This window comes from Heloderma suspectum, chromosome 5 (genome assembly GCF_057233095.1).
Source record: "Heloderma suspectum isolate Gila_16-S chromosome 5, 16-S_ref, whole genome shotgun sequence".
Taxonomy (NCBI): domain Eukaryota; kingdom Metazoa; phylum Chordata; class Lepidosauria; order Squamata; family Helodermatidae; genus Heloderma; species Heloderma suspectum.
In genome coordinates this window covers 102,246,726-102,274,286 of record NC_139462.1, presented here as the reverse complement: position 1 = coordinate 102,274,286, position 27,561 = coordinate 102,246,726, and the positions used below count along the sequence as shown (strand labels likewise).

The following is a 27,561-nucleotide window of genomic DNA, read 5'->3' as shown; positions in this document are numbered from 1 at the left end:
GGATTGCAGCCTTTGGGAGGAGAGCAGCTTGTTGCTGTGTTGTTGATGCTGTGCCTCTAACACTGAGTATATTTATAACATAAAAATATAAAACCAATACGCAGAATACACTGTATCTGCATATCCATACCTATGTTAGAATATCATAGATGGTAGGCTAAACTGCCCTTGGACGTCTTGCATAAACAGATGCGTCTTCAACATGTGCCAACAATTCTTATTTTTAGCCACATCTCTAGTCTTAGGGGGAAGATTATTTCACATACTAGGCACCACCACATGAAATGCCCTGTTCTGAACAACCATGGAGTGTGTGTCACCACCAGGGAGGCCTCACCAGATGACCTCAAGGATCAAATGAGTCTATAAGGAAGAAGGTAGTCTCAGGTTCCATAACTTGCACTGATTTTTAATCAAGTGTTAGTTTATTGGTAAATTTTGGTCTTACACTGAACAATTACTGCTGGAAGCCAGTATTGGCAAGACTAATATCCCTGTAGATACTTCTGAGTTAACAAAATGCAAGTAGTCCTCCCACAGAGCAAGTGCTCTAAATGTATTATTAATAATAATATTTATTACATTTCTGTACCGCCCCATAGCCGAAGATCTCTGGGTGGTTTACAAAGATGGCACAAAGGGTTTGAACCACTCCAGTTTCTGGATTGGGCTAGAAGGCACTTTTCAGTGACAACAGAATAAGCACACCCAGTTTTGTGTGCCTTTTGAACATGTTAGGTTTTATCAGAGATATTACTTGTACACTTTTCCAAAATCCTTATTCATATGAAGTGAAATGCATAAAAAGGCAAAAGATAGCTGCACCTTGAGAAGTAATTCCTGGACTTGCTATGTCCTGTTACGCCTTCCTATCTGGTTCTTTTTGCAAGTGTGCATAATTCCAAAAGTTCCTCCAAACATTCAAATTCTAAGGAGTTTTTTTAATTTCTAGAACTGTAGTAAAAGAAAAACGAAAGGTAGTGGGTACTCAACTAAGACTGGTCTGTTGTTTAAATTTTGCAAGGTAGAAATATGTGGAAGGGTTTAATTGTCTTCTCAAGCTTACAATTCACAACAGCTTAAAATAAGCACACGTTCATGCTGAGTTTCAGCAAAACAAGAAACAAAAAACAGCCTTCAGCTAATTCTGAGTGTGATTTTCCTGATATGTGGAGGCATTATTAATGGGTGTTTAAAAAAAAAAAAAATTCACATTACCTTTTAAAGCGAGATGACACATTTAAGACCTGGCTTTAATTTAATTGTCAGACAGACAGATAACCATGTTGTAGTTAGAATTCTCAAGTTCTTGCATGTTTCATGTAGACGTATTGTAAAGATGGAAAAAGAAAGCCCTATTTTAAATTGTTTTACCTTCCTTTAAAATCTGCCAAGTTACTGCTTACTTGGAAAAGGAGGGGGAAGGGCAAAGTTGAACACTACCTGTGTAAAAATGTACAAGGTCACTTCTAATTAAGTTTTGACTCATTTGTGTTCAGACATCCTGCTCTTCCTCTTTCCCACATGCATAGGAGTAAATTTAATTAATACTGCATTGGTATAAACAAGCTGTATGGGTGTTATTCAGTTGAGTCACTCTCAATTCCTTTCTATTCAATAAGGTGTTATTGCATTTTAAATACAGGTACTATTTAATATGATGTCTACAACATACTTTGGTACTGAGCGCTAAAGCCCCTGGCCTCCTTTCTCAGGTTACCTACTTCTCCCACATTTTAATTTTCTTTGGAACCTCCCACTTAAAAAAAAAAAAAATACTCTTACCAGTAGTTGAGATTGCTTCAAAGCAAAGTGAGGGCCTGCAGCCACTGCCATCTTCATTTCCCATGAATGCCTCTGGGCCACACATAGGGCTCAGAGACATTCTTAGGAAATGAAGATGGAGGGAGGCTTCAGGTGGATGCTTTTCTCAGTAGTATGCCCAGCCACAAAGAAAAATAAGAGAAAAAAGAAAAAGACTCGAGAGAGGGGAGAGAGAATAAATTGGCTGGTACAGGGCTGGGTGGAAAAAAGAGTTTGCGTTCAGGTTTCTGTTGGCACTGCAAAGTGTGGGTTCAAAGGAGCTATTTAGGGTATTGGGGCTCAGACCCCCACTTCTGCACTGCACTTAGTCTTTTGGACAATTTATACATCCCATGGTAGCCATTTTGTGGTCGTGCCTGTGACAGTTTCTCAAATTACCAAATACAGGCCCCAAAAGATTGCCTACTTCTGACTTAAGATGTTTTCCCTTCCTAAGAGCCTCTTTATATATGTTACACAGGTATTTCCCACAAGAAATCGGTAAAGTAAAAACAATAGACATGTCCTCAATTACCCATGTATGCTTATCGGAAAGCTGCAGCCCAGTCAGGGCCTCCAGCATGTGTAGATTGTTGTTCATTGCCTCTCACTGACAGTTTAATGCAGCCTTCCCCAGCCTGGTGCCCTCCAGATGTGTTGGGCTAGAACTCCCAGCATCCCCCAGCCAGTTGGGATGCTGGGAGTTGTAATCCAACACATCTGGAGGGCATCAGGCTGGGGAAGATTACTTTAATGTGTTTACTGTTGTGGAAAAACTGGTATAAAACACAGGCATCTCTGACGAACATGATTAGTTTATGGCTACATGATTACTGTTTTTCTCTTGTTTACATTCAAAGATACCCTTGGTCTATCCTGCCATGCTTGATAAACTTTCCTGATAGTTTTGAATACCTCAGAGTTCTTTCCATTATGAAAGGTACAGTGGGTTGGAAATTTCTCTCACCGATGAGTCAGTAAAGAACTATTTGTTAGTGGTAAAACACTGTTAAAGCATAAAACAAAATGGGTCCAGAATGCATATTTAACTGCACACTCTGACTTGTCCCTTCCAGAAGGCTTTGCGGGGAGGTGGTAATAATAAAAGTGAAATATTATCAAGGCCTCTGTCTTCTCCTGTAGTGTGTGGCCTGGCTCTTTAGCATCAGTCATCTGAACCTATTTGTTAGAAGCACACACCTCTCTGTAAGTATATAACCTTGAGATGAAAGGTGTAGTCAGTGGCAAGAGTTTGCTGGCAGGCTCCTTTAGAGAGTACGATAGGAGTCAGCAATCTATGGCCCTTCAGACGTTGTTTAACAGCAACTCCCATCATCCCTGACCACTGGCCATACTGGCTAGAGCTGATGGAATCTGGAAATCTAAGATCATCCGGAGAGCCACAGGTTGCCCATCCCTGAATAGGGGTTTAGACCACATATGGGCAATCTGTGGGCTGCCTGTGGCCCATGCCACTCTCTGTGTGGCCAGCAGAACTATGAGTTGCCCCACCAATGTTTACCCATTGTCCAAGTGATTAGCTGGGGGTAGAGAAGAGGTCGCTGTTTCCTTGCTGCTAAGACCAACAGGGAAACTAATCTGTTTCAGGATCATAGGGGACGGTGAGGTGTGGAGAGATTTAAGCCTCTCTTACTTCCCCACAATCCTCATATTAGCAGGGAGGAAACAGTGCTCTGGATCAGGAATGCTGTGGTGGGAGGGGGAGGATTTAATCTCACCAGTGATCCTGGTTGGGATTGCTGTTTTCTCACTGCTAATAGCAGCAGGGAAATAGCAACCTGTATGGGGAGGGGGAGAGGCTTACACCTCTCCATCCCCTCCCCCAGATCCTGAAACAGGACAGCGGTGAGGAAATACTGATATGAAACACCCAGCTTCCTGATTTCAGTGGGCAAACAGGGAGGTTTAAACCTCTCCATCTTTGAGTACTGTGGTGTATGTAAGCCCTTAGGGCCGAAAAGGTTGCCCAACCCTGGGTGACATGGTTGATGTGCTGGCCCACCACACTTCACTTTCCCCTTAATTGCCCTCCAGGAAAAATAGTTGCTGACCCGAGGGTGCAGAATAATGCTACTTACTTAGGATGCTAATCATTGCAACTTTGCAAGTTCCTATTATTTTGCAAAAGTTTCAAGTGTCTTGTAGATTTTTATAAGAAATTCTAAACTAGTGAGATAATGCCTTTTATCTCAGCTAATGACTTCACCATCAAATGTGAATTTCCTCCCAACCATTTCCTATTATAGCTATGTTAACTCTACCTGTCAGGGGCTACTGTTAAATCTAAAATGCCACTTTGAGCTCTTTGGAAGAAGAGATGAATGGCATTGTAATAATCAACAGCGAAGTATCTTAAATGAGAATGTTTGGCCAAGAAGTGATGTGACCTAGATGTAGATGTGTAAAAACAATGCCTTTGAGATGGTTCCTGGTAGGAAGATGTTTTACATTTCACTGCTGAAATGAAACAGCTGTTAGTCAAATTGCATTTAAGGTACCCAGAATTGTCCTGGGAGTGAGTAACAGCACACATAATAAACCCTGGCAATTAAATCAAAATTCCACTTTTATATCATCAGGAACGCTCTGACTTGAACTGCATCTGATTTTTTACTCTTGCTGATTTTTCTTGTTGTAGGTTAATTAATTTCAATATGAAGATGAACAAACAGAGCAAAATCCAGACTGGGTGATACGTTGCTCAGTAGATACAAATGAAGGATTGGGTGATGTAGATACTGAAGAGCAGGTACCCTGCATCAGTGGTGGTATTTTGGCAATTAATTAATCAGAAACATGAAATGTGGACTTGCAACTATTTCATCAAAGTGAAAGGCATCTCCTAGAAGTGAGTCAATATTTGCATCTCCCTTTTAAACTCTTGTTTCTGGATGTCACAAAATTTGTGTTAATACCTAGAGCATCAGATGTTGTATTTGTTTGGTACTCTTGTCTTCTGTGCACAAGTACATAGTAATACATTCTTTATTATAAATATACTGTCTGTAGCATTAGTTGATGTTAGGGATAATCCTGATAAGTTGGGGGGTGTTTTGTGAATGCTTTAAAAAGACCTGAATTTTAAAATATCTTCCACACAAACCAACTACCCTGGGAACTGCCCTGGAGGTTGAAATGATCTTGAGTTTTCTGAAGTTACCATGGCTATGTTGGAAGGTGCTCTGAAGGAGGAGATGGGAGCGGTGAGCATGGTTTAGTGTTACATCTGAACTCGGTCAATGAGACTCTTGGTAGAACAGGTTGCTTTTTGCTTACTTTCTCCTGCAACTCTATATCGAATTGTTTTGTGTCTATTATCTTTATTTCTTAGTACTTTGTGTCCTGTAAACTTTCTTAATGGCGTTGAAATATTTCCAGCTTAGATGATTTAAACCCAGAGGCATAGTTGAGCAGAATAAAGCAGTAATGTTAATGAGACGATATGCAAAAGAACTTGTGTTTTAAAGAAGATGACCAACCTTTGTTAGGCAATCAGAGGTTTGGCTATATTCTTTTAAATTCTAAATACAGACTGATGGCATATTCTTTTGGCCTTGAAAAAAGTCATTGCAAGAAGAGAAGAGTGGTTTTAACATTTTTCAAAGCATGGAAAGCTTTAGAGAAATTTGCAGATTTAAGGCTTCTGAATTCGGGGTATATACAATCACTAAAATGTAGTGCTGAAGTTTAGTTTTGCAGATAACCTTTTATTGGGGAAGGAAATTCTGAGAAGAGAGATTTCAAACCCATATATGGAAAATAAAGAGTACTTCATTATGAACAGTAACAGTAACAGTATTTCAATAAAAATGGAAAAAAAATAAACCATGGGCAGCAATAGTCAACACCTTATTACTCATGAACACAGAGGGGTTTTTTGGAAGTTTCGAATGGGAACTTTGAGCAGAAAGCCTGAACTCTCTTTGCCTATGTAGTACAACTGCATCATGCTACAGTGTAGGCTTTGAAATGCAGTCAAGTTAACATATCCTAGCTCCAGCTATAGAGCTCATGAGGATTTAAAGTGAGATCTTTGTTTCTTCTCCCCACCCCCATGCCAATTCACAATGAAGCCTAGAGTCATTATACAAAACCCATCTTTAAAAATTTACTAGAGAAAAACATCTTGTAGATTTTGTTGTCATAACGTGTCTGGTGAAAGAACAGGAAAAGAAGATAAAATTGCTACTTGGCAATCAGCTACTGCCACTAGATAACTATAGTATAAAATCCATGAAGAGTTAAAATGGTATTGTAATGAACAATGGGTTTAATCCAGACTTAGTCATACTTAGACTAGACCCTGTAGTCATGACTAGCCTACATGAAGAAATGGAAAAGACTGTAATATGCTGATTAAGGTTATGGATAATTTTTGTATGGATGTTTATTTTGTATTTTTTGAGAATAGATATTAGTTTGGCCATTATGCGTTTATGTTCTTTGTTGGATTATTTGTTGTGCTATATCAGCCTTTCCTACCTGGTACCCTCCAGATGTTTTGGACTTCAGCTCCCACCAGTCCCAGTCAGCATGACCAGTGGTCAGGAATGCTGGGGGCTATAGTCGTACAGATCTGGAGGACACTAGTTGTTATGTTAGCCTTTGTATGTGGGCACATTCTAAGTCCTTACAGGATGAGTCATCCTTTTTGTCCTTTCACTGTGCACTACATTAGCAGGAGTATTTGTCTCTTAATTATCACTGGGACTAACACCTGTTATACTGGTGTTCTATAGAAGTGTAAACCTAGCTTTCCAGCCATGTTGCCTACCTGCTTATTGTTGAATTTACATCCATGCTGGTGTCCCTTTAAAGTTTGTGTCTCTGGGTTTTCTTTCTTTTCTGAACTATTGTATTTTTAAAATTTTGCCTCCAGAAATATGGAAAATGTGAATGTTCAATCATTTTGTAATCTCTGCCTTTGTTAAGGGTACTATTTAAGTGTTGAGTTTGTTTTGAAAAAAATAGCAGATTTTTATAACACTTAATTTTTACTGTTTTATTTTTGTTTGTTCCACAGCAGATACCACAGATATATTAGTATTGTTTTGCTATATTTGGTAAATTGGGCTGAAAGGCAGGGTATTGTTTATGTGGTATATTTGAATTGGGATTCTTAAGACTTTGTTATACCACTGAGGAAGACCGAATATGGATGAAACGTGTTTGGTGCTTGATATGTATGAAATGATTCATATTTGTTTACCTTGGAGTGTCAGTCAGTGGACATCTGTATGATGTGATTTCTGCATTTTTGCCACACACACACAAATGCCCAACAATTTATAATGACCTCTTTCAGTTCAAAAAACGAGAGAGAACTTCACAACGTTGATGTGCATCAAAGAACTTAAAAAAAAAGATTACTCAATTGCATGTATTAAAATACTTGTCCTACCTCTCCATTCTAGGATTGCTGTTTTTGATATGGATGCGTGGTGTGTAGAAATGACTTTCTCTTGTTCTTGACATAACCAGCATCATGTGGACAAAATAAAACACAAGGGAAAATTTATTTTGAAAAGGAAAATGCCAAAGAAAAAGAAATATTTAGGTGTGAGCCCATCAAGAAAGAGCACAAACTCAGAGACGATTGCTGCTACTGCTGCTGGCTTCGTACCCTCTCCAATAGATCTAGCAATGTTACAAACACCACATGGGATTGATAAAGAAGAGCTAATCAGCAGCCTTTCAGAAATGTTTTCTGATTTGGATCCTACTGTCATTTACATGGTGCTGTCTGAATGTGATTTCAAAGGTAAACCAAATTTTGTTAATTTTGCCAGCACTTTGTGTTTAATGTGGTGACGTGGATTTTCCAGAAAAAAATGTTGCTTGAGTTAATGTGTTTGTGTGACTTACATTTAGTAAACAAAACTAAGGAAAATATACCAAGTTTGTCCCAATAGCCAAAAATATTTGAACTAAAAAAATCTGATCAGAAAAAATGAAAACACATTTGGGGTGCAATCCTATGCATGTTTAGACAGAAAAAAGTCCTACAATTCCCAGTATGCCCTAGCCAGCCATGCTGCCTGGGGGGTGCTGAGAGTTGTAGGACTTTTTTCTGTCTAAACACTCATAGGATTGCACACTTGGTTGTTGTTGTTCAGTCGTTAAGTCGTGTCCAACTCTTCGTGACTCCATGGACCATAGCACCCCAGGCTTTCCTGTCCTCCGCTCTCTCCCGGAGTGTGCTCAATTTCATATTCATATTCATTGCATCAGTGATGCTATCTAGATTGCACACTTAATTTGGTTTAAATATTATATTCAAAACTATACTTGGAACTTGTTTTTATTGGAATAGTTGTAAGTTTTTTAAGTTGGGATCACTCAGTAGTATATTCTTCTCTTACAGAATTTAAATTTTAAGGGAAAAATACAGACAATGAAAACTGTAACACTCTAATTTTAACATGCCCGAAGAGCTGTGTGCTTTCTTGTATGTACTTAAGCATATAGTATTCCTAGGGATGGTCAACTGAAAAAAGTTATTTACAACTTTGATTTTCAATTTGACTTTTATTGTATTAATTTTGTTACTAATTAATTGATGAAATAATGCATTTGTAAATGTGGAAATTTTTCCATGGAAAACCCAGAAGAGAAACTAGAACTTCCTGTGTACCGACCACCTGCTCTACTAATTGAGGATCACTTTCGTACGGTGTTTTGAAAAGATTTTCCTGTCAAATCGGGTGGCAGCGGCTGTGGGTTTTTGTTTTTATGAACGGCACTTTCTCAATTCTGCTTTCTCATATTTAGTGCCAATTTTGTGTTAGTAATACCAAGAGTAGTGTCAGGTTCATTTATTCTTTCTCTGGAGTTTTTGCAGAAGATAGTTCAAAATACCACTCTTCCTCCAGGGTCTATAAACGTGATGGCTATCAGAGGAGTCACACGCAATAGTATTTTTTAATATGCAAGTAATCTGTGTTCTCGGTGACATTTTGCAATCTGTATTCTTTAATAAAATCTGTAATTCATCTTGTTTGTTGAAAAGCTTTTTTCACTATCACAACTGATTTTTCTGTTTTTTGTAATCATATTTGTTATTAATTCCCTATTTACTCAACAGATGCTGTCTTGTCCTTCAAACTCAAGAGTTGGGTTTAGTTTGTTATAAAAGCAGCTGTTAGACTGCAGTCCTATGTGCACTTACATTGATCTCAATAGGACTTACTTCAGAGTAGACATCCACAGGATTGCACGGTTAACCTTCTTCCTTTGCACAATTAAGGGTGCGATCCTATGGCTGCTAGTCAGCAGCTAGACGGCGATAGGATAGGTCGGTTCCCTGAGAACTGACCTCCACCCCCTCCCACACTGCCTCGTAGGCAGTGTGGAACGGCCCCGCGCTCGGAAGAGGAGCGTGGAGCAGCAAAAACGGGGCATCCTGTGGGTGTGCCGCGGCAGGGAAGTTGTAAATGCTGGTACAACACACCCTGTGTGTTGTCCAGCTGCCGCTTCCCGCACTCCAAGGTCCCACGGCTAGACAGCTGAAATCAGCTGTTTAGCCATAAATGCAGGGTAGCTGAAGCATGGAGGGAACGATCCCCTCTGTGCTTCTCCTGCCCTGCATTGGATAGGCGGTCGCCTATCCCAGTAGGATTGCTGCCTAAACTTAGGCCGTGTAGAGAGAGGATATTGCCAAAGTATTTTCTAATGTCTCTTGTTTTGGTATTCTTTGTAGTACATGCCTTGAATCTAATGTATAATTATGCAGAGATGATGCAAGCTCATGTGACCATGTGCTTGATTTTAGGCATAGGGTTAAATCCAGTTCACACCAGCAGAAGTCCTACTAGCATGATGGGACTTTCTCCTTCCTGAATATCTACTCTGGAAGGTTTTCCAGCCCCTCTGGAAGTGCTTCTGTCAGTAGAACATCACAACTTGATTCAAGCCACAATTTTTAGACCAAGCAGTATTAAAAAGTAATTTATAATAGATCTTCAAGTGAACAAAATGCCGCACAGTTATCCCAGTTAGCTCAGGGCACTGCTGTTTGGTCCCTAGGTGGCTGAAACTGTGAAGAGCATCCTTTAGTCAAAAAGGGCATTGAACCGAAAGCTGGCAGGATGTATGGAGAACCAGGTAACCTTCAAAGGAATATTAGATTCCAAATGTACAGTATTCCTGATATTTTTCTACAAAATATGTTTAATATTGCTTCCAGCAACTATGTTCTTTTCTTGTTTAATAGTGGAAGAAACTATGGATTATCTATTAGAATTGTCCACGGCTGCTAAGGGTATAACATCTTCATCAGAAGTCTCAGGTTTTGAATCCATATCTGCATCGCTAGTTGGTGAAAATCAGCTGCATTCTGTTACTAATGAAACAGAGGGCCAAAGTTCTGCTGATAAAAGAGTTGTGAAGGCTAGTGATTCTTCAGAGAAGTCCTTGTCATCTGAAGAACTGATTTTCTTGCTACACAATTCTTTTGGGAAACATAATCTAAATAGTGAAATTAAGAATTTAGAAAATGATCGCGTCTCTGGTAACATGTCTCTGGCCTTGGACTCTAGTAGTTCTGATTGCGTAAAGGAGTTATCTGAATGTGCGAAGCCCAGTTTGGGTTATAATGCTGTGCTTTCTTCACAACAAATTGAAACGGACCGTGAAATATTACAAAACTCCTTTGCTCCATTAAATCCAGATTACTGCAAAAGCTCTGAATTATTTTTTGGAAAACCAAGCATTCAGACAAAGGGTAATCCATTAGATAGTGTGGATATTTTTTCACAAATTCCAGAGAATTGTAGTTTGCCCGAAGTAGTACTTGACAGCGGTGCAGTTCCAGAAATCATAACACTAACAAACATGGATGTTTCTTGTACTGATCCAGGTCAAATGCAAAATGTTCTTTTGAACCGTACAACAAAAAGTGGGTGCCAGGGACTTGCTGAATTTGAAACAAGTGCATTTGACAATTTTAAGTCTTGTTCACGGGATATTGAAAAACAAGAAAATGCAGTGGCTGTCTGTAATGATCCTAAAAATACTTCCGTTCCAGACCTATGCGCAGGATCCAGTTTCAAATTAGCATCTTTTTCAAATGTTGACCAGTCTCATCAGGCATGGAATTCACAATTTTCTATGCTTCGGAAACATTCTCAGACATTCTTTTCTCCTGCCTTTTATCCACAAAGTACAAGTCATAGTTTTGTAACTCCAGTTGCAATCAGCCCTGGAAAGTGGAGGCCTGCTTCAGATTATAGGAGTGTTGGAAAAATATGTTCCCCTCAAGCATTTTCACAGTCCCACGACAGCAATTCTTCTCTGCTAAAGATGTGGGGAAATAAAGATGGAAGCCAGAAAATGAACTTTCCTCAAGTACACCAGTTTCCTGGTTGTCACATGATGAGAAGAAAGACTCCTTTTGTAGGTCATGTGCTTGTTCTTCTTAGAGGGGTTCCAGGATCAGGCAAATCATATTTAGCAAGGTAGGATACTTATATGATGTCTTTAAGATTGGATATGATTTCACACACACACAATGTCATGTATTAACTGTGGCTTTGCAACATGTGTTCTCACAGATGTAAGCCAGGTGTAATTTCCAAACCTACCTCAAGCCAGGGTTTCATTCTCTATTTTATGAAGGAGAAGTTGCTTTGTGTCAGTGAAAGTATAATGCAAAACCATGATTAACTCTGGAAAGGGGAATAGGATTGCTCTGGATAGGGGAGTTGTGGAGGGGAGGAGCAAGCGTCATACTGCTGGGTGCAAGCATCACTGTGCTGGCCTGTGGTAGCCAAGAATGGTTTGTCTTCTTTTGCATTACTGACACTAGATAGGCAGAAATAACATCTAAGAAGTCCCCCAAGATTTAGCTATTTTTGAAAGCTAAAACAATGGGGCTGTTCACACTTAATAGTGGCAAATTGGTTAATTAACCCATGATTTGCCACAGTGTGTGCCAGGTGCATTCCGCAGCCCTTTTGGATATTCAACCCCCAATTGAGGTTGCTGTATGATATCCAAACCCAGACACTATAGGTTAATTGTGGGTTAAACTACGGTTAACCTAACTACTAATTGTTGTTAACGGTGGGTTATTTAACCCACCATTAACCTATAGCACTTGGGTTTAGATGTCATGTAGAACCCTTGATCAGGGCTTGAATATTAAAAATGGCCATGGAACGCGCCCAACATGCACACGTTAATTAATCCACAATTTGCTGCTGTTAGGTTTGAACCAGGTCAGTGAAAGTTACAGAGATAGCACAAGCTTTGCTTTAAAATGTTTTATCCTTGATACTGCCATTTTAGAAATTCAGTTCGTCTTTATGATATCCATCTCTCTAACAAATTGTGTGTGTTTGTGCTGTGTGGTGGTGGGGGGAGACAATTGATTTTGATTTATTTCATGATTTTTTACAGGACATTGCTTGAGGATAACCCTGGTGGAATCATTCTTAGTACAGATGATTATTTTTACCAAAAAAATGGGCAGTATCAATTTGATGCTGATCATTTAACGGAAGCACATGAGTGGAACTGGAAACGTGGTAAGAGCTAGCTATAGTAGAATAACCATTACTTAAGAATAGGGAATCTCAGAACATAGAAGACTTCTCTGGAATTCTTGTGCCAGGATTGATGCTGCCTGTCTTACATATAGGCATTTATTAGGGCACAATCCTATGCATGTTTAGACAGAAAAAAGGCCTACACCTCCCAGCATTCCCCAGCCAGCTGTGCTGTTAAACAACAAGTAAGCATTAGGCCTAAAGAATATACTGCTGTTCTCCAGTAAATAAAACTGTGTGGTCACTAACTTAAATATGGGTGGAAAATAACTGTAGAGCCATCACAAGACTACTGGCAGGGGCCTGGGAAAGGAAAAAGAGTATGTTTATACATAATAATCCAAAATAGTAATATGTACTCTTAGAACCAATATTCACAAGCTTAGTATACAATATATATGTTAAGATTAAAAAATGGTCACTGTTGAAAAACACATTACAAAGGCTATTGAGAACATTCATAAATACAAATGATAAAAATTATGATGAGCCCATAGTAATAACATAATTTGCACTTATGGATTTTTTTCATTAGCCCATACCATTTGCTTTTTAGTATTGTCTGTTCTATAAATTCTTTGATGTGCTCTGATTCCCAGCATCCCATCACACCAAGTTTGATTCTCAACTCCTGGAATTCTGTGGTTGGGGATGACCCAGGCAGGGAACAGATTTAACAGGGGAGTCCCTAAGTGTACCCCTTTTCTTTCTCCCATGTAAATAAATAGTTGCCATTAAATTCAAAGGAAAAAAAATAAAATGCAGCACCAGAGGACATTACTGTGTTCCTTTAATAGCGGCCCTTTATGTGTTCATGCACCTCTGTCATAATTATGGACATTTTGCTAGTATTGTGTATTGAATACCTGAACATACTTCATATATTTTATTACATATCACAAAGTTGATCATTCTGCATGATGTGCTTATACTTCTCTGACAGTAGCCTTGTAGTGGGTTCTGCAGTGCTTTGTTTGGCTACTTAGAAGCATAGCTTGTCAGTCCCCTCCTTTCTGTATCCACTGGGAAAAAGCTGTAAACTTACTAGTTGGTCTAGTTCAGAAAATAGAATGGTTTACTTGGTCCTGGAAGATTTGCATTCAGCTTTTGGTTGTTTCTGGATTCACTGGTTCTGATTCAGCAGCTCTTCTATATGCATGCAGGGAATCAGACATACACATGGACCTCTACCATGAAGACACTTTGCTGTTTTCTTCCATGGATCAACAAATACTCTCTACGGATGTTCAGACAACACAACAACCTAGGGTATGGGTTGTCGTTGAATCATGGGTTATTGTTGAATCGTGGGTTGTTGTCTGAACCCATCCACGCTAACAAACCACGGTTTGTTAACCACAGACAACACGAAGAGAACCTATGGTTTGTTGTTGAGTTGTGAATGGTTGTTCGTGGTTAACAAACCATGGTTTGTTAGCACATCTGGGTTCACAGAACCCACAATTCAACAACAGTTCATGATTCAGTGACAACCCATACTCTGCCAGCCAGCCACCCCCTCCAAAATACTGCATTCCAATTCTCCTGCTGCCCAGTTTTCCATTTTACTTTTCCAACTGACACTCAACATTCCCTGACATCTGAGCATGTTCAGTACTCGTTAGGCTGTTCTTTGTACCTTTAGATTTTTTTTTACAGATTTTTACAGGTTTGTACTTCCACAAACAGTTGGGTTTCCCTAAGCATTCTGATATGTCCCTCTTGTTTTGCAGTGGCCCAGTTTTTGGCTACAGGCCTGTTGTTGGCACACTACTTAAGTTCACTATTCAAATGGGTGATAGTGTATAGTACATATGTAAATTAAAAATGTGTGTAACACAAGCTTCATTATAATTTTCAGAATTTATACACTTGACGCTAAGGGCAGTATCCAAACAGGGCCCACTGCTGATTTCATTCTACAAGCGGAGGCCACCACTGATTCCTTTCCATGAGCAGCACCCACCACTTGTGGAATGGGGATTTAGCACTTCCTTTAGGATGCCTGGGAATAAGTATTTCTGGATTGGGACAGGTCAGGGGAGCTCCCTTATGTGAGCTCTGCCAACCTGCCTGTTCCAGAACTGAGCTTTTCTGCGCGTTTCCAATTTTTAGAGGAAGCGCTAAAACCCTTTTGTGCAAGCAATGGGTGCCGCTTGCAGAATGGAAGCATTAGTGCCTCCCGCTTGTGCAGTGGCCTATTTGGATGCTGCCCTGAGTAAGCTTTGAAGGCTATTAACCAAGAATTACATGTAGAATAAAGAATCCACCCTATTCAGGTAGTGTAAATCTTAGTATAACTAAGGGCACAATCCTATGCATGTTTAGACAGGAAAAAGTCCTACAACTCCCAGCATGCCCCAGCCAGCTGGTTGGGGCATGCTGGGAGTTGTAGGACTTTTTCCTGTCTAAACATGCATAGGATTGTGCCCTTACTGAGTTTGTTCTATATAAGATACTGTACATCTGGGCTTCAGTTTCCCTGTTGTCAAATTAAGAAGATGGGTATTGTTGGATCTGGCCAAGGGTCCATCTAATCTGGTCCCCTATTTCCCACACTGACCAACCAGATGCCTCTGGGAAGCCTACAAGCAGGACATGAAGGCAATAGCTTTCCCATGCTGTTGTTCCCCCAGCAACAGGTATTTAGTGGCATACCCCTTTGAAGAAGGAGGTTCCACTTAGCAATCATGGTTAGTAGCTCCTGATAAACCTGTCCTCCACTATTTGTCTAATCTTTTAAAGTGGCCATTACCACATCTTGTGGCGATGTATATAATTTTGTATGTTTAGGAACAATTAGACAATGTTAAACTTAATGTCAGAAAAGAAGGATAGAGAAATAACTTTAAGCTTCTAATTATAATTTCATTGTGTTTTAAGTAAGAGGTAACATAAAAATGTTGATTTCATTATAAACATATTTTGTTTTAATCTACTGGTATATTTTTCAGCCAAAGAAGCATTTGAAAAAAGGATCACTCCTATAATAATAGACAACACAAATACACAGGCTTGGGAAATGAAGCCTTATGTTGCTTTGGTTAGTATCCATAATTTAGTGTTGTTGAACTGAAAGCCTGTTTAATTTTTCTGTGCATATTGTAGGCGGCACTGTGGGACTTTAGGCATATGCTCTCCGTGGATCTGTTGAGATGTTGCCTGGTTGGAGATCAGGGATGGCCTTATATCTACACGCCTACTCCATACCATGAGAATGGGGGAGGGGGGAAGCATGAGCTCAAGGCCCTCTTTCAATCTGCTTTGAGTACAATCACAGGGGTAAATATCATTAGAATAGAGCCCAGGTATTTGACATTTGGAGAAGCTGTCAGCACAATCTTATGCATATCTACTAAGATGCAAGTCCCACTGAATTCAATAGGGCTTACTCACAGGTAAGGACTGCAAGCTGTGTTTAGGTCCTGACAGCAACTGGCAGGATCAGACATCTCTATGAAGTTCAGTCATAGACCATTTATGTCTGCATAATATATTTATGATATGTGTTTAATGGTTTGGGGAAGATCTCATTCTTTGTGACCAACAATGATGGTGGTGGAGGTGTTTTCTAAAATAAGACTTCGTTCACATTTTAACTTGAGTTCTTAACCCGCTATTTGGGCAACATAAAGATGTAGTGATATGTCTAATGTTGTTGTTTTTGTTTACACTTTTATGCAGTCACAGCAACACAAATATAAAGTTATATTTCGTGAACCAGATACTTGGTGGAAGTTTAAACCAAAAGAACTGGAGAGGTAAAATAATAATTATCCCATTTATAGCATATTTGAAAAGAAATAATACAGTTCTCTCAGCTACAAAGGAGCCCAGTAGGAGTCAAGGCATCTTTTACTAAACCCAAATATGCAGATTCAGATGACAAGGATTGCTGCCGTTCTCTCAGCTGCTCTTGCTCAACTCCCATGGGAATCTATGGGATTGCTTGGAATAATTAGTTTGAATTGCATCTTTAGTTCTCGTAAAGCTGCAGTTACCTCAAAATTACTCTTTGATTGTCAAGTACAGAGACTACTCTGAAGAGCCTCAAGATCAGATGCCATTATTCTGGGGCTATTTTTGCATCAACATTCCCAGACTTTTGACATCTCGTGCCTGGAACAGCTCTTTCATTCCATTTTTCGGTCCATAGTCTTTATTGGTTAAGTGGTGGGATGCTGTGCCTAATACAGGTGATCTTCCATATATGAGGTAGTGAGCAAAGTTGTAACTCATTCTGATGCCAGTGCTGGCTTTCCTGTTCCCTTTCTAGTTTCTCTCTGCTCTGGTTCTCATGAGATCTAAGTTGGCATTGGCTGAAAATATCTGAGGAAAAACTAATCTTCTGTTCATTAATTGTTTCCAGAGCTGTTTAAAATGTCATGATTTGTGACTCAGTGGTGTTTTTTTTGACATTTGAGAATATGACACTAAACAGTCAAATAGAAATTGAAAGTATAAGGTGCTAAAATTTCCTTGACCCAGTTTGGAACTCTGCCTAAATAATAATAAAAGTTAAATAGATAATGTGATATTGGGTTGTGTATGTATGTTTTGAAGCCACACAGACCTCTTCATTTTCTTGTCTATAAATAGGCAACAATAGGGAAAATATTCATTACCTGTTCCTGAATTGCGACGTCACAGGAAGCAACAGCAGTTAAATAAATGTTTACTATGTCTCAAATGTATTTAGAAAAATTTATATATGCTTTTATTCTGGTGCTAGAATCTCAATTAATCTGTTCTTTTTAATGTTTAGGCGAAATATTCATGGTGTATCTAAAGAAAAGATCAAAAGAATGTTGGAACGATATGAACGTTGCCTGACTGTTAATTCAATTTTAAATTCTTCAATCCCAGATGAATTGAAGATGGCAACCTGTGATGAAGTTCTTCATCAGGAAAAAAGACACAGGTAAAATGAATATGTCTCCACTCCACATATAAAACTTAACGGAAGTGCAAAGTGTGAAAGTGAATGTCAGTGAAGCTTGATTAAGAGATTTTGCCATAGACCATGCCCCCAAATGGCAGTTTACAAAAAGCTTGGGGTTTAGGAAGGGGGAAAACAATGGAGAGTGCCTAATCAGGGCACTTAAAGACTTGCAAATGTATTGTGGCATAAGCTTTCAAGTATTTAAAGTGCACAATATTTTTGTTGTGTTTGGTCCTACAGACTAACAAGTCTATCCTTCTGGAATTCATCTTTGTACACTTATCAGTCCACATATCCCCTACTGGCTTTCAAACTGTGTTCTAGAGAACCCTGTGATTCCTTGGGAGTTTGTAAAGGGTTCCTCAGTTTGAAGACTTAAACTTGTGTACCCTGAATGAGAGAGGCCAGGCCAGGGAACTCATTCTTCCAACTGCTGAAGAGACCACCAGTGGCCTGGGAGAATTCTGTTTTTTTATTGTTTTGTCTTCTGTATCTCTTATCTGTTTGTTTTTATTATATTAAATTGTAAACCACCTTGAGTGCATTGGCAGACGTATGATATATAAACTTGGTAAATTAAGATCGAATCCTAAGGGACTGCCGCTCAATAGGTAGAGAGCTTTGGGATCGGATGAGGAACCCTGTCTTTCCTATGCCCTACCAGTAGGAGCCAGGCAGGATGGGAGGAGGATGGAGGTGGAAACCTCTCACGTCCCTCCTTTTCCTTACATTTTCAGCTAGATGAGCCCCTTAGCTTGTCTAGCTGATCTATCTGTTGTGGGCAGGTTGGCAACGGAGGCTTTAGCATCATGTGGATCCTAGCTTCTCCTCCTCCCCGCCCACTGTCCTGCCCCTTTTCCCTCTCCCCAAGCTCTTTCCATAGCAGCTGTGAGGGGATGGGGGAATGATCCAGTCTCTGACTCCCCCTCCTGAGGTCTTAGCAGTGTTTATGGCCTCGGGAGGGGGAATCTGCCATATCTTATGGTCCCTGGGACACTTTCCCAGAGACCATAGAATTGCTCTATAAATAGGATTGTACAACTGACAAATTTCTATGAAAAATAGGTTACCCACAACTGCTAATCTTCCACTGCAACGTGCAGCTGCAGGTAGTGTTGGTGTGTTCCATATCACATTGTAATTTTATGCAGAGCAGTGGTGAGTCCTAATTAGCCTGCTCGGTGGCTGGCATGAACTGAACATGTGTTCTAGAACATGCCCCAGCGTAATTTGCAACACACTGAGGTTCCTTAGCAGATGATTCATTATGGAAAGATGTCCTTAAAATGAGAAAATATGAAACCACTGAAATAAGTGATAAGTGAAAAATAATCAAATAAGTGATTTGATGTAATGTAATATTTCTATGCTACTTTTCCAGCAACAAAGTTGAACTGAAAGTGAATAGCAAAGAGTTCGAAAATAACATATAAATAACATTTCTGTTAATGAAACAATATATTTTAAAAAAACACAGTAACATGTCAGTAAAGCAAAAATAAACAATGCAGTTCAGGATAGGCATGGATACTTCAAAATAATGGCTACTGAGCTATATCTTATAGCTGCTTTTGGCACATAATATAAGTAGCCCTTATATCACACACTTATTACAATGCTGTAGATTTAGTCTTCTCCAACCTGGAGCCCTCCAGATGAGTTGGACTATAACCCAGCATAGCTGACTGGATGGTTATGGGAGTTGTAGTCCAACCCATTTGGAAGGCACCAGGTTGCAGAAGGCTATGATAGAATCTTGATATCTGACAATTATATATTTTAAAAAGAAAAACATCATCCTTAAGAAACAAGATTTAAGTTGATGTGCACAATGCTAAAGCTTCATTAACGACTGCAAGTATTTGGGAGATCAAAAAGTTGCCAAGCGACAATTGCTTCCAGGTGCAGGAATTCTGATGGGTGTACAAGTTCCTTCATTTTCATGGACCCCCCCCCCCCGTTCACTTCAACGGTGGGAACAGATCCACATGTGTATTGCTTTGCACGTATACATTAGGTTCCTTTATTCAAACCGATGGAGTAGCCTTCATGCACAGTAGATCTGTACATGCTTCCGAACCAGGATGGAACAGCTGCGGTGGGATATATATCCGTGTATTCTAATAGCCTCCACTTTCTCTGATCCCTTCCCTTCAGCATATAGTTCTTGTTTCAACAACAGAATTCCAGGTTCATTCAGGGGAAATGGTTTTGACTCTTTAGCCAATTCTTTAAAATCTTTGATCTTTTTCCTTTTGTCTGTCTAGGAATATGTACATACACATTTTACCATGTATTAGAAGATATTATTGCCTAAAATGTTTTAGCAGAAGTAAACATGGTTGAGGTGTGCTTCTGTAAAACAACAACAACAACTCTATTCCATTGTTTGACTTGCAGGAAGAAAGATATGCTTCCTTATGGGAAAAATGAAGAACCTTTGTCTTCCCCTTTCAAATGTGTAGAATTAAGTATGGATGACCAGCATCTGTTAGAAAAAGCTGCACTGGAAAATCAGAGTCTTCAGAATGAAAAGAGAGAAATTGGATGCAAGTTACAAGAATGTAATTTGGAGTGTAGAATCCCTCTAGATAGCTTGGATATTTATACATCACCAAGGAGAAACAAAATGGATTCTGCTGTTGAAACAGAAGTAATTAGAACGGAGTTAGTTCAAAGCGCACGCTCAGATTTCTGTGTCAGTGATAATATTCAGGAGTATGATAACAATGATTTAAAAGTGGAAGCAAATCAGTGTACTGAAGTATTAACAGAAACAGAATTAATGGAGAGCGAAAACAGGAATGAGGGAGATTCAAATTCTGAGAAATTAGTAAGACCAGAGATGTTAAATTTTGTGGGAGACTGGCCAGTAGAACAAACTATGGGGCAGAGGGTTAAAAGAGTGAGACGATTAGAAAAACTTGTAAAGAATGACAAAGAAGATAGAGGTATATGTATGCCCACTCTTGATTCATTAAAGATTCTAGATGAAGATGAAAAACTGGACCTGGTTGATATTCCTAAGGCGCTGTCACTTTCTGAAAATAAGGTGGAAGAGAATAACCAACCCTCCGCCTGTATGACTGATGTTAATACAGAAGAAGATACATCAGGATTGCTGATGGTAGGAGACTGGCCTGTCCAAAACTCTTTAGAGCAAAGGCAACAAAAAATGAAAAGGATACCTAAAAGAAGCCTTAGTGACTCAGAAAGCACTGGAAGTAGTCAATGTGATATCAACAGAAATGCCTTGAACACAGTGACTGTCCTTCCTGGAACGACTGCAGGCACCAGAGAGCTAGATGACTCATCAAAGAAGGAAAGTTTTCAGGCACCTGCAATCTCAGCTTCTGAAACTGTTAGTGAGAAAAAGCCTGTACAGAATAAAAGAACACGAAAGCATCATAAATTAGCCCTAACATTTACCAACAATTTGACTCTCAGCAAACCAGACGAACACTTGCATGTATTTAATTTAATGGAAGAGAAACCTGATGAATGCATCACAGAGGCCAGCAAGTATTCACAGACGGAGCCCCAAGACTTCGCTCTCCTGTGGAGGCTTGAAAGGAAAATTATTGTTTCAGAGGATACCAAAGTGTTACATGGCAGGCTAGATGGATTCGTACCAAAAGGTGTTGTTGCTACTTCAGATTGTCCAAACAAAATACCTTATAAAGTAACCTATGAAAAAAGCACCTATGTGGAAGAAAGTGAACTTGTCAGTATTGATGAATCTGAGCATCTGAATATTTTGTGTAAACTCTTTGGGTCCTTTTCATTTGATGCACTAAAGGACTTGTATGAAAGATGCAACAGGGACATTGATTGGGCTACAGGGATACTGTTAGATTCTGCTGAGAAATTGTGCAAAGACGATGACGTTGGGTGCTTGCAGGAAGCAGGGGCTCAACCTTCTGGTATTGTTCTTGCCTCCAAAGAAATCACTAATTATGGAGGGAGACTTGGGGACTCTGAGGAAACCACCCAAGGAACTGTGACTTCTACAACATTTCAGGATTCAGAAATGATTAATCTCACAGTTGATGAGGGAGGTTATAAAACTTCAGATTATTCCAGGGTAAATGCTGAAATACCCAACTTGTTAACAAATGTTTTGCTTGCTCCCTCAACAGAAAGCAAAAATTCCAATCAGCTTGCTCCAAGAGCTCAAGCAGAAGAATCAGATAATGAAAAACCTCTCTTAGATAATATGAAAACACATACGAAAGAGGTGAACTCCATTACGCTATCAGAAAATAGGCAGCAGAACAAAGCTTCCCATATTGAAATGGATGTATATATTCCTGTGACTGTACCTGATGATTTTAATGGCGACCCCACCACTTTGAAACCTACTTTTGATGTGGAAGCAGACATAAATTCTTCAGAGAAACGTCAAGCGTGTTCAGCAGTAGAAGATGTAGCTGTTCAAGAGCTATTGGGTGATCTAATACTTATGGAGGACTCTGCAAGCAAGGGAGGCACGTTAGAAGTGTTCAGACAAATGGATTGTAAGCCCATGTTTTCAGTTGCAGCAGAAAATAAAGAAAACAAAGTGTCTAAACACGATGATGATATTATCAAGTTACTGAATCCCACTTCTGTATCAAAGTCTGTTAACATAGATAGTCTGGAGCTGGTCTTACCCCCGGAACTAGCCATTCAATTAAGTGAAATATTTGGACCTGTTGGTATTGATTCAGGTAATAGCACCATGATTGTTTTTTTTGTTGTTTTTTTAACTCTGTATTCATTATGATTTGGAAACTGATGAGATTATGTAGTTAACACATTGTAGTAGGAGGTGAAAAACTTGGAAGTTAAGTTTTAGTTATTAGGAGCAATAGTTGTTGCTATATATTAGAAAATATATTTGTTGCCCATATATCCTAGGCCCTGACTAGTGAGCCCATGCCACCTTGCGTCAGTGTTAGTGGGCTGTTCTTCCCCTACTGCAATATTTCCAAGTGCATTGCTTTGTTTTTCCCCCATATGAGTGAATGATAACCATTCACTTCTGTATGGGACAATAAAGTAAAAGTGTACGTTTGGGGATACTGTTAAAAAAGAGGTTAAACCCACTCCTGTTGAGACCAGTGTGTAGACTGAGCATCAGGTTTTGCCCTCTCCCAGATATGTCCAAGATGGCAGACAGTTTACTTTGGCCTTGGAGAACCAAGCTAGTCCCTATCTGATTAGTTTCATCTGTGTATCCTCACGTTGGGTTCTATGTCGCCATGAAATTAGGGAAACTGGCTTCTGTATAATTCAAACAATTGATTAGGCTTTTTATTTTAAAATACATACTAATTAATCTTACTTTAATTTATCTTATTTCTTATATCATGTTAAGAGTTCTTTTGTTTTTTTAAGCTGTGGTTCAAAATGCTGCTATGTCTGTCTAGTGTGGGAGAGTACTTCTGAATTATTTCAGGAAGCTTGTTTGTTTATGACACTTTAATGCCTCTCCATAACCAAAGTTCTCTGGACAACATACATTTTTTAATAGAAAACCAACAGAAGCAATAAAAATACAGTCACAATATAAAATATAGGTAGCACAATAGGTCCAAGACCATGAAACCCAGACAGCTAAAACTTGGCATATATACTAAGGGGACCCTAGGGATGTGCACCTCAGAGTTATTTGGTTTTTTAACAATTAATTAATGTTAATGTGTCTGTGCATTTGAAGCCTGCAGTGCCATCTTTGGTCACAAGGTGGCAGACTTCCCAAACCAGCACATAGCTTTGCAGTCCATATAGTTTGAAGCCGGGAAGGGGGTGGTAGCTGAGGGACAGAGTTATATAGCTGTCCCCTCCGTCCTGCTATGGGGTACTCCCCCTCAGGGAATGGAGTAGGCAGGCGTCTTCCTTCCGAGGTTGTAGAGGTACACCATGGCAGGTGCCATGCCTAGACGTACCAGGGACTGTGGCTTCACTCAGCTCTCTCACAGCTGTGTAACTTTGCCTGAATGCTTTGTTGAATTGAAGTAAGGGCTATTCTAATATGTGCAAACCTGAGTACGTTCATTAGTATGGAATATAATAAAAGATACCTGATGATTAAGGGCAAGCATGGCTGCACTCATTTTAATTTACATAGCACTTTATCTTTGTTTTTTCCCCTTTCATAAGGATCGCTAACTACTGAAGATTATGTGGTTCATATTGATCTGAATTTGGCCAGAGAAATTCATGAGAAATGGAAAGCATCTATTATGGTTAGTCAGCTTCTTTCTAAAGACAGGTTGTTGTTTTCTTATGTGGTTCTCATTAAATTGCAGCAATATTTATATATTTGCTGTCCCCTGATCAAATCTGTTCCATAATCTATGGAACAGGTAGATAAACAGCATGATTACATTTAAATCATATCTACGCTAAAACAAATACCTATCTATGCAAATAAAATTATGAAATAACTAATTTGGGAACCACTGCCATAACTGTAAATCAGTAAAAATAGTCTTCAATAAAGCATATTTTTCAAGAAGCAGAAGATACGTGCTTCAGGTTTGTTGGGAGAAGACGTTAGTCAAGGATTTTAGATGAAAATATTGTATTATCTGTAATAAAAGTAGGAGCTGTAATAAAAATTAAGGCAAGATTCCCAGTACAATGAAGGTTCAAAACCCTGAGGGAGAGTTTAGTGAGAAATGGTGCAGGTACAGTCAAAGGTGGTTTCAGCTGGAGCATTACTGCACCCAAAAGGATACACCAAAGTAAACATTGCTAAGATGGAGTAAATACTGGGCTGTATTTTTCATAAGTTTAACTGGAATGGCTAAAACAGGTAAACGTTTCTACATGTATGGTGGGAGAGTTGTGTTAAAGATAAGACCATTATACAGTCTTCCTTTCATTTATCTAGTAGGAGTCAGCATTGTATCAGTGAGGACACTTGTCCTAGCTTGCTGCTCTTGTTCAAAAATTGAAATTCAGTTGCCTGTATGTGTTTGTGTACCATCTCAATCATTAATCTTTTTTTTTACTAGAAACTAATTTTTAAGCTTCATTAACACATTCTTAAATATGTGGCTCATTAATATTAAAAATGCTTTAATTTAGAAGCGACAGAGGAGAGAAGAGGAATTACACAAGCTCCTTGAAGAAAGTAAGTATATGCTGTTAACCTTGATCACACTGGCCCTACCATTATCTAAAGTGAACGGAGCATTTGATTTGCATCCAAGGACGTATGTTCAAAGCCTTGGATGGCCTTGAATATAGCAGGAGTGGCAAAGTCATTCCTTTGGTCTTTGATCCTCATCTGTGTAAAAGTAAATGGGTGTAAAATATGTATATCAGATCACATTTGTATCCCACCTTTTCTCCAAATTTGGGATCGTATGTGGGTTTATTTTTTCCAAAAACCACTGTGGGAGGTAGGTTGAACTGACAGCAACTTGCCTCAGGCCGCCTATTGCGCTTCAGGACCGAGCACCAGTGGACGTTGTTTGAATACACAACTTTCTGTGTGCGGATTTGGCATTTTTTTTAAAGGGCAGTATATGAAGAACAGCACAGGGACAAAAAGGGACAAAGCAAACCATGAAGCTTTGCAACTGAGATGCACAGGTGTGATACTTATGTGTAACCAACTTCTCCAAACCATAGGACCAGCCACTGTGCTTCAAGCCACTTTTCTTGAGGTTATGTACCCTGAAAGAAGGAGGAGGGAGGAGTCTGGGAGAAGCCATGTTTCTCAGGAGAAGCCATGTTTCTCAGGAGAATGGGCACAGCATTGGGGTTAGTAGATATTGCACTCCTTCATAGTAAGTCAAATTATTTATTAATAATACTAAAATGCAATGAATGTACATGATGCTTTACAAAGTTTCATATGCAAAAAGTATTTTATTTTCCTGTGTTTTTCTAAAGGGACAACAGTCTGCCTACACTGGTGCAGTTTCTCGATGTCAGTTGAGCCTTTAAAAATACAAGAAACTCTAAATGTATTTGAATTTCCTTTGGCTCTTGTTACACTAAACTGTCCCTTCTTTACCTTCAATTGTTGTTACTTTCTGAAGATCCCATGCTGTTCAAGCAGTTACATCTAGATGAACTAGATAACGTCCTTTCTCAACATACAAACTGTCAAGTACAACGGAGTGAAAGACTACCTGTAGATGTACTGGCTGACAGCTCACTAGCTTCAGAGGTTTTTCCTTTCATGGATCACTGGAATGTCCAGACACAGAAAGTATCACTCCGGGAGATAATGTCCGAAGAAATAGCATTACAAGAAAAACAAGACCTGGTACGAATATTTCCTCTTACTGCTGCCCCTCTGCTGCATTTCTGCCTCATCCTGAGCTGCACTATACAGCAGGGCATAAGATCATTGGGACATCCCATCCTCTTGCTCCAATTCCCAGAGCAAGGCCCACTCACTCCCCCTCCCCCATGCTATAAGAGCAGCCACATTAAAAAAGTGCATGCAGAGCTCCATGTGCAGTGCTGCTGCACTGCTGAGGGGCTTGGTTATTATTTTTTTTTAGGGAAGGGAAGGCCTGGAAAGGCAATCCTTGCTTGCCACACTTCCGGTACACAAGAGCTGTAAGGGTGCCCCCATCACCTTTCCACCAGTGATTATTGCTGCAATCCTATATGCCTATGTGGGCAACGTGCAGCTCATGGGCTGCATGTGGCTCCTGCTGCCCCCAAAATTGGGAAAAACAAACGAACATTAAAACAATTCTTTACAAAACAAAATGGCATCCAGAGCAGCCATTTTGAGGTCTTTTTGATGCTTTTAGTGCTCCACAGCTACTACGGAACACCAAAAAGGTCAAAATTACCTTGAGAAAAACCTGATTTTGATCCTATTGGCACTCCATAGCTGCTCTGGATGCCTTTTTTTAGAGGGGGGCGGTCAATGCAATGGGAGGTGGCAACAGTCTCTCAAAGTTGCCCACCCTGCCATATGTACTTTGAGTAAGCTCCATTGAACTCAGTGGGACTTACTTTTGAGCAGACATATACAAGGTTGCACCAATATATACGAATTTAGAACTTGTAAATGGAAAATGGAGCACAGCTGCATGGTTCTGGCATGCTTGCAAAAGCTAAAATGTCATGTCCTAATATTTTTGTATGACGTTGCTGCAAAACATTAAAATTAATGGACAGAGATGAAGATAAAACAAAGCATACAACATGACTATGTTGCAAATAGTACCATTGATTTTTTTAATGCAGTATATCAATATTTCCATACCTCTATACATCTAGGAAAATATTTAGTTTTTCATAGCAGTTCATCTGGTGTACCTGAAGTTTTCTGTTCTGTTAGTTTGTCCTCATGTTCCAAAGGCATAGTTAAATTTAGTATGTCATGGTGTCCTTCAGAGTTTTCCCTAAAATTAAGCCATATATCTAAGCAATAACATTCTGAGCAGATCTAAGACTTTATTTCTAAAACACTTTTTCATACTTTTTCTACTTTTGATGACCAAAACTGTGGCACAGTGGTAACTCTGCTATGAAGATGCATATTGGTACTAAACTTAGGAACTACAATTCATGATGGTCTCTTTTGTAGATCTTCTAGATTTAGCCTTTCTAATTAACTTCAGCATTTAACTACCATATTGTGGTAGATAATTTATATTACATTAAAATTATTTTACAACATACCTGCAATTACAACAAATCTAGAGTATAGTAGATCATTAAGGAAATAATTGCATGTTCCCTGGATGGCTAGCCAATGGATGCAATAGACCTCCCTTTCCACTACTGAAGAGGGAGGTTTGCCTGTAGAGGTCCTCCTTGCTGTGGGTGGACAGCACCACTGCTAAGGTTGCCTGGCTGGTGGTACCCCACTGATTGGGGGTACAAGAGACTCAGCCAAAGATTCACAGGATCCCAGACCCTGTCATTCACCTAACATCTCAGAATAAAGCCAGAACCTAGCCCAGCCCAAGAGTGAGGATAGTAAATTCCCTTCCATTAGAGGCAGGGGTGGGCGGGGAGGAAGTGGGCACACACACCACACACTTCCTGCCCTGGCTGCTTTGGATGTGCTGTGGTTCGACCATGACTATCCCTCACAGCAGGATATAGAATCGGTCTGTAAAGTGCCATTCCCCCCAAAGCAAACAGGATCTTCAAGGCAGCAAGCAACCTTTTTGTTCTTAAATTGAGGTGGCTGAAGCTAGAGCATGTAAACAGTATTGCCAAAGCGAAATAACCTGTAGCTAATGTGTGACTTAAAATTCTTTTTTAATGATTTAT

At 39.5% G+C, this 27,561-nt stretch overlaps 1 protein-coding gene across 5 annotated transcripts in view; it reads left to right on the top strand.

Moving 5' to 3' along the window:
* N4BP2 (NEDD4 binding protein 2) overlaps nucleotides 1–27,561 on the top strand; it is a 37,874-nt gene that overhangs the window by 2,139 nt on the left and 8,174 nt on the right. For 3 of the 5 annotated variants that reach the window (XR_014792178.1, XM_084856926.1, XM_084856928.1), the window contains exons 2-12: nucleotides 4,463–4,672; nucleotides 7,239–7,585; nucleotides 10,037–11,279; nucleotides 12,223–12,350; nucleotides 15,326–15,414; nucleotides 16,056–16,132; nucleotides 17,137–17,292; nucleotides 19,714–22,022; nucleotides 23,458–23,543; nucleotides 24,391–24,436; nucleotides 25,353–25,582. Coding sequence is in view for 4 of the 5 variants with exons in the window: in XM_084856926.1 (XP_084713052.1) it covers nucleotides 7,357–7,585; nucleotides 10,037–11,279; nucleotides 12,223–12,350; nucleotides 15,326–15,414; nucleotides 16,056–16,132; nucleotides 17,137–17,292; nucleotides 19,714–22,022; nucleotides 23,458–23,543; nucleotides 24,391–24,436; nucleotides 25,353–25,582 (4,593 nt within the window). In the remaining variant the exon portion in view is untranslated. Of the gene's footprint in view, nucleotides 1–4,462; nucleotides 4,673–7,238; nucleotides 7,586–10,036; nucleotides 11,280–12,222; nucleotides 12,351–15,325; nucleotides 15,415–16,055; nucleotides 16,133–17,136; nucleotides 17,293–19,713; nucleotides 22,023–23,457; nucleotides 23,544–24,390; nucleotides 24,437–24,939; nucleotides 25,177–25,352; nucleotides 25,583–27,561 lie in introns of those variants that run through there. The other 2 variants (XM_084856931.1, XM_084856927.1) reach the window with 2 other exon arrangements.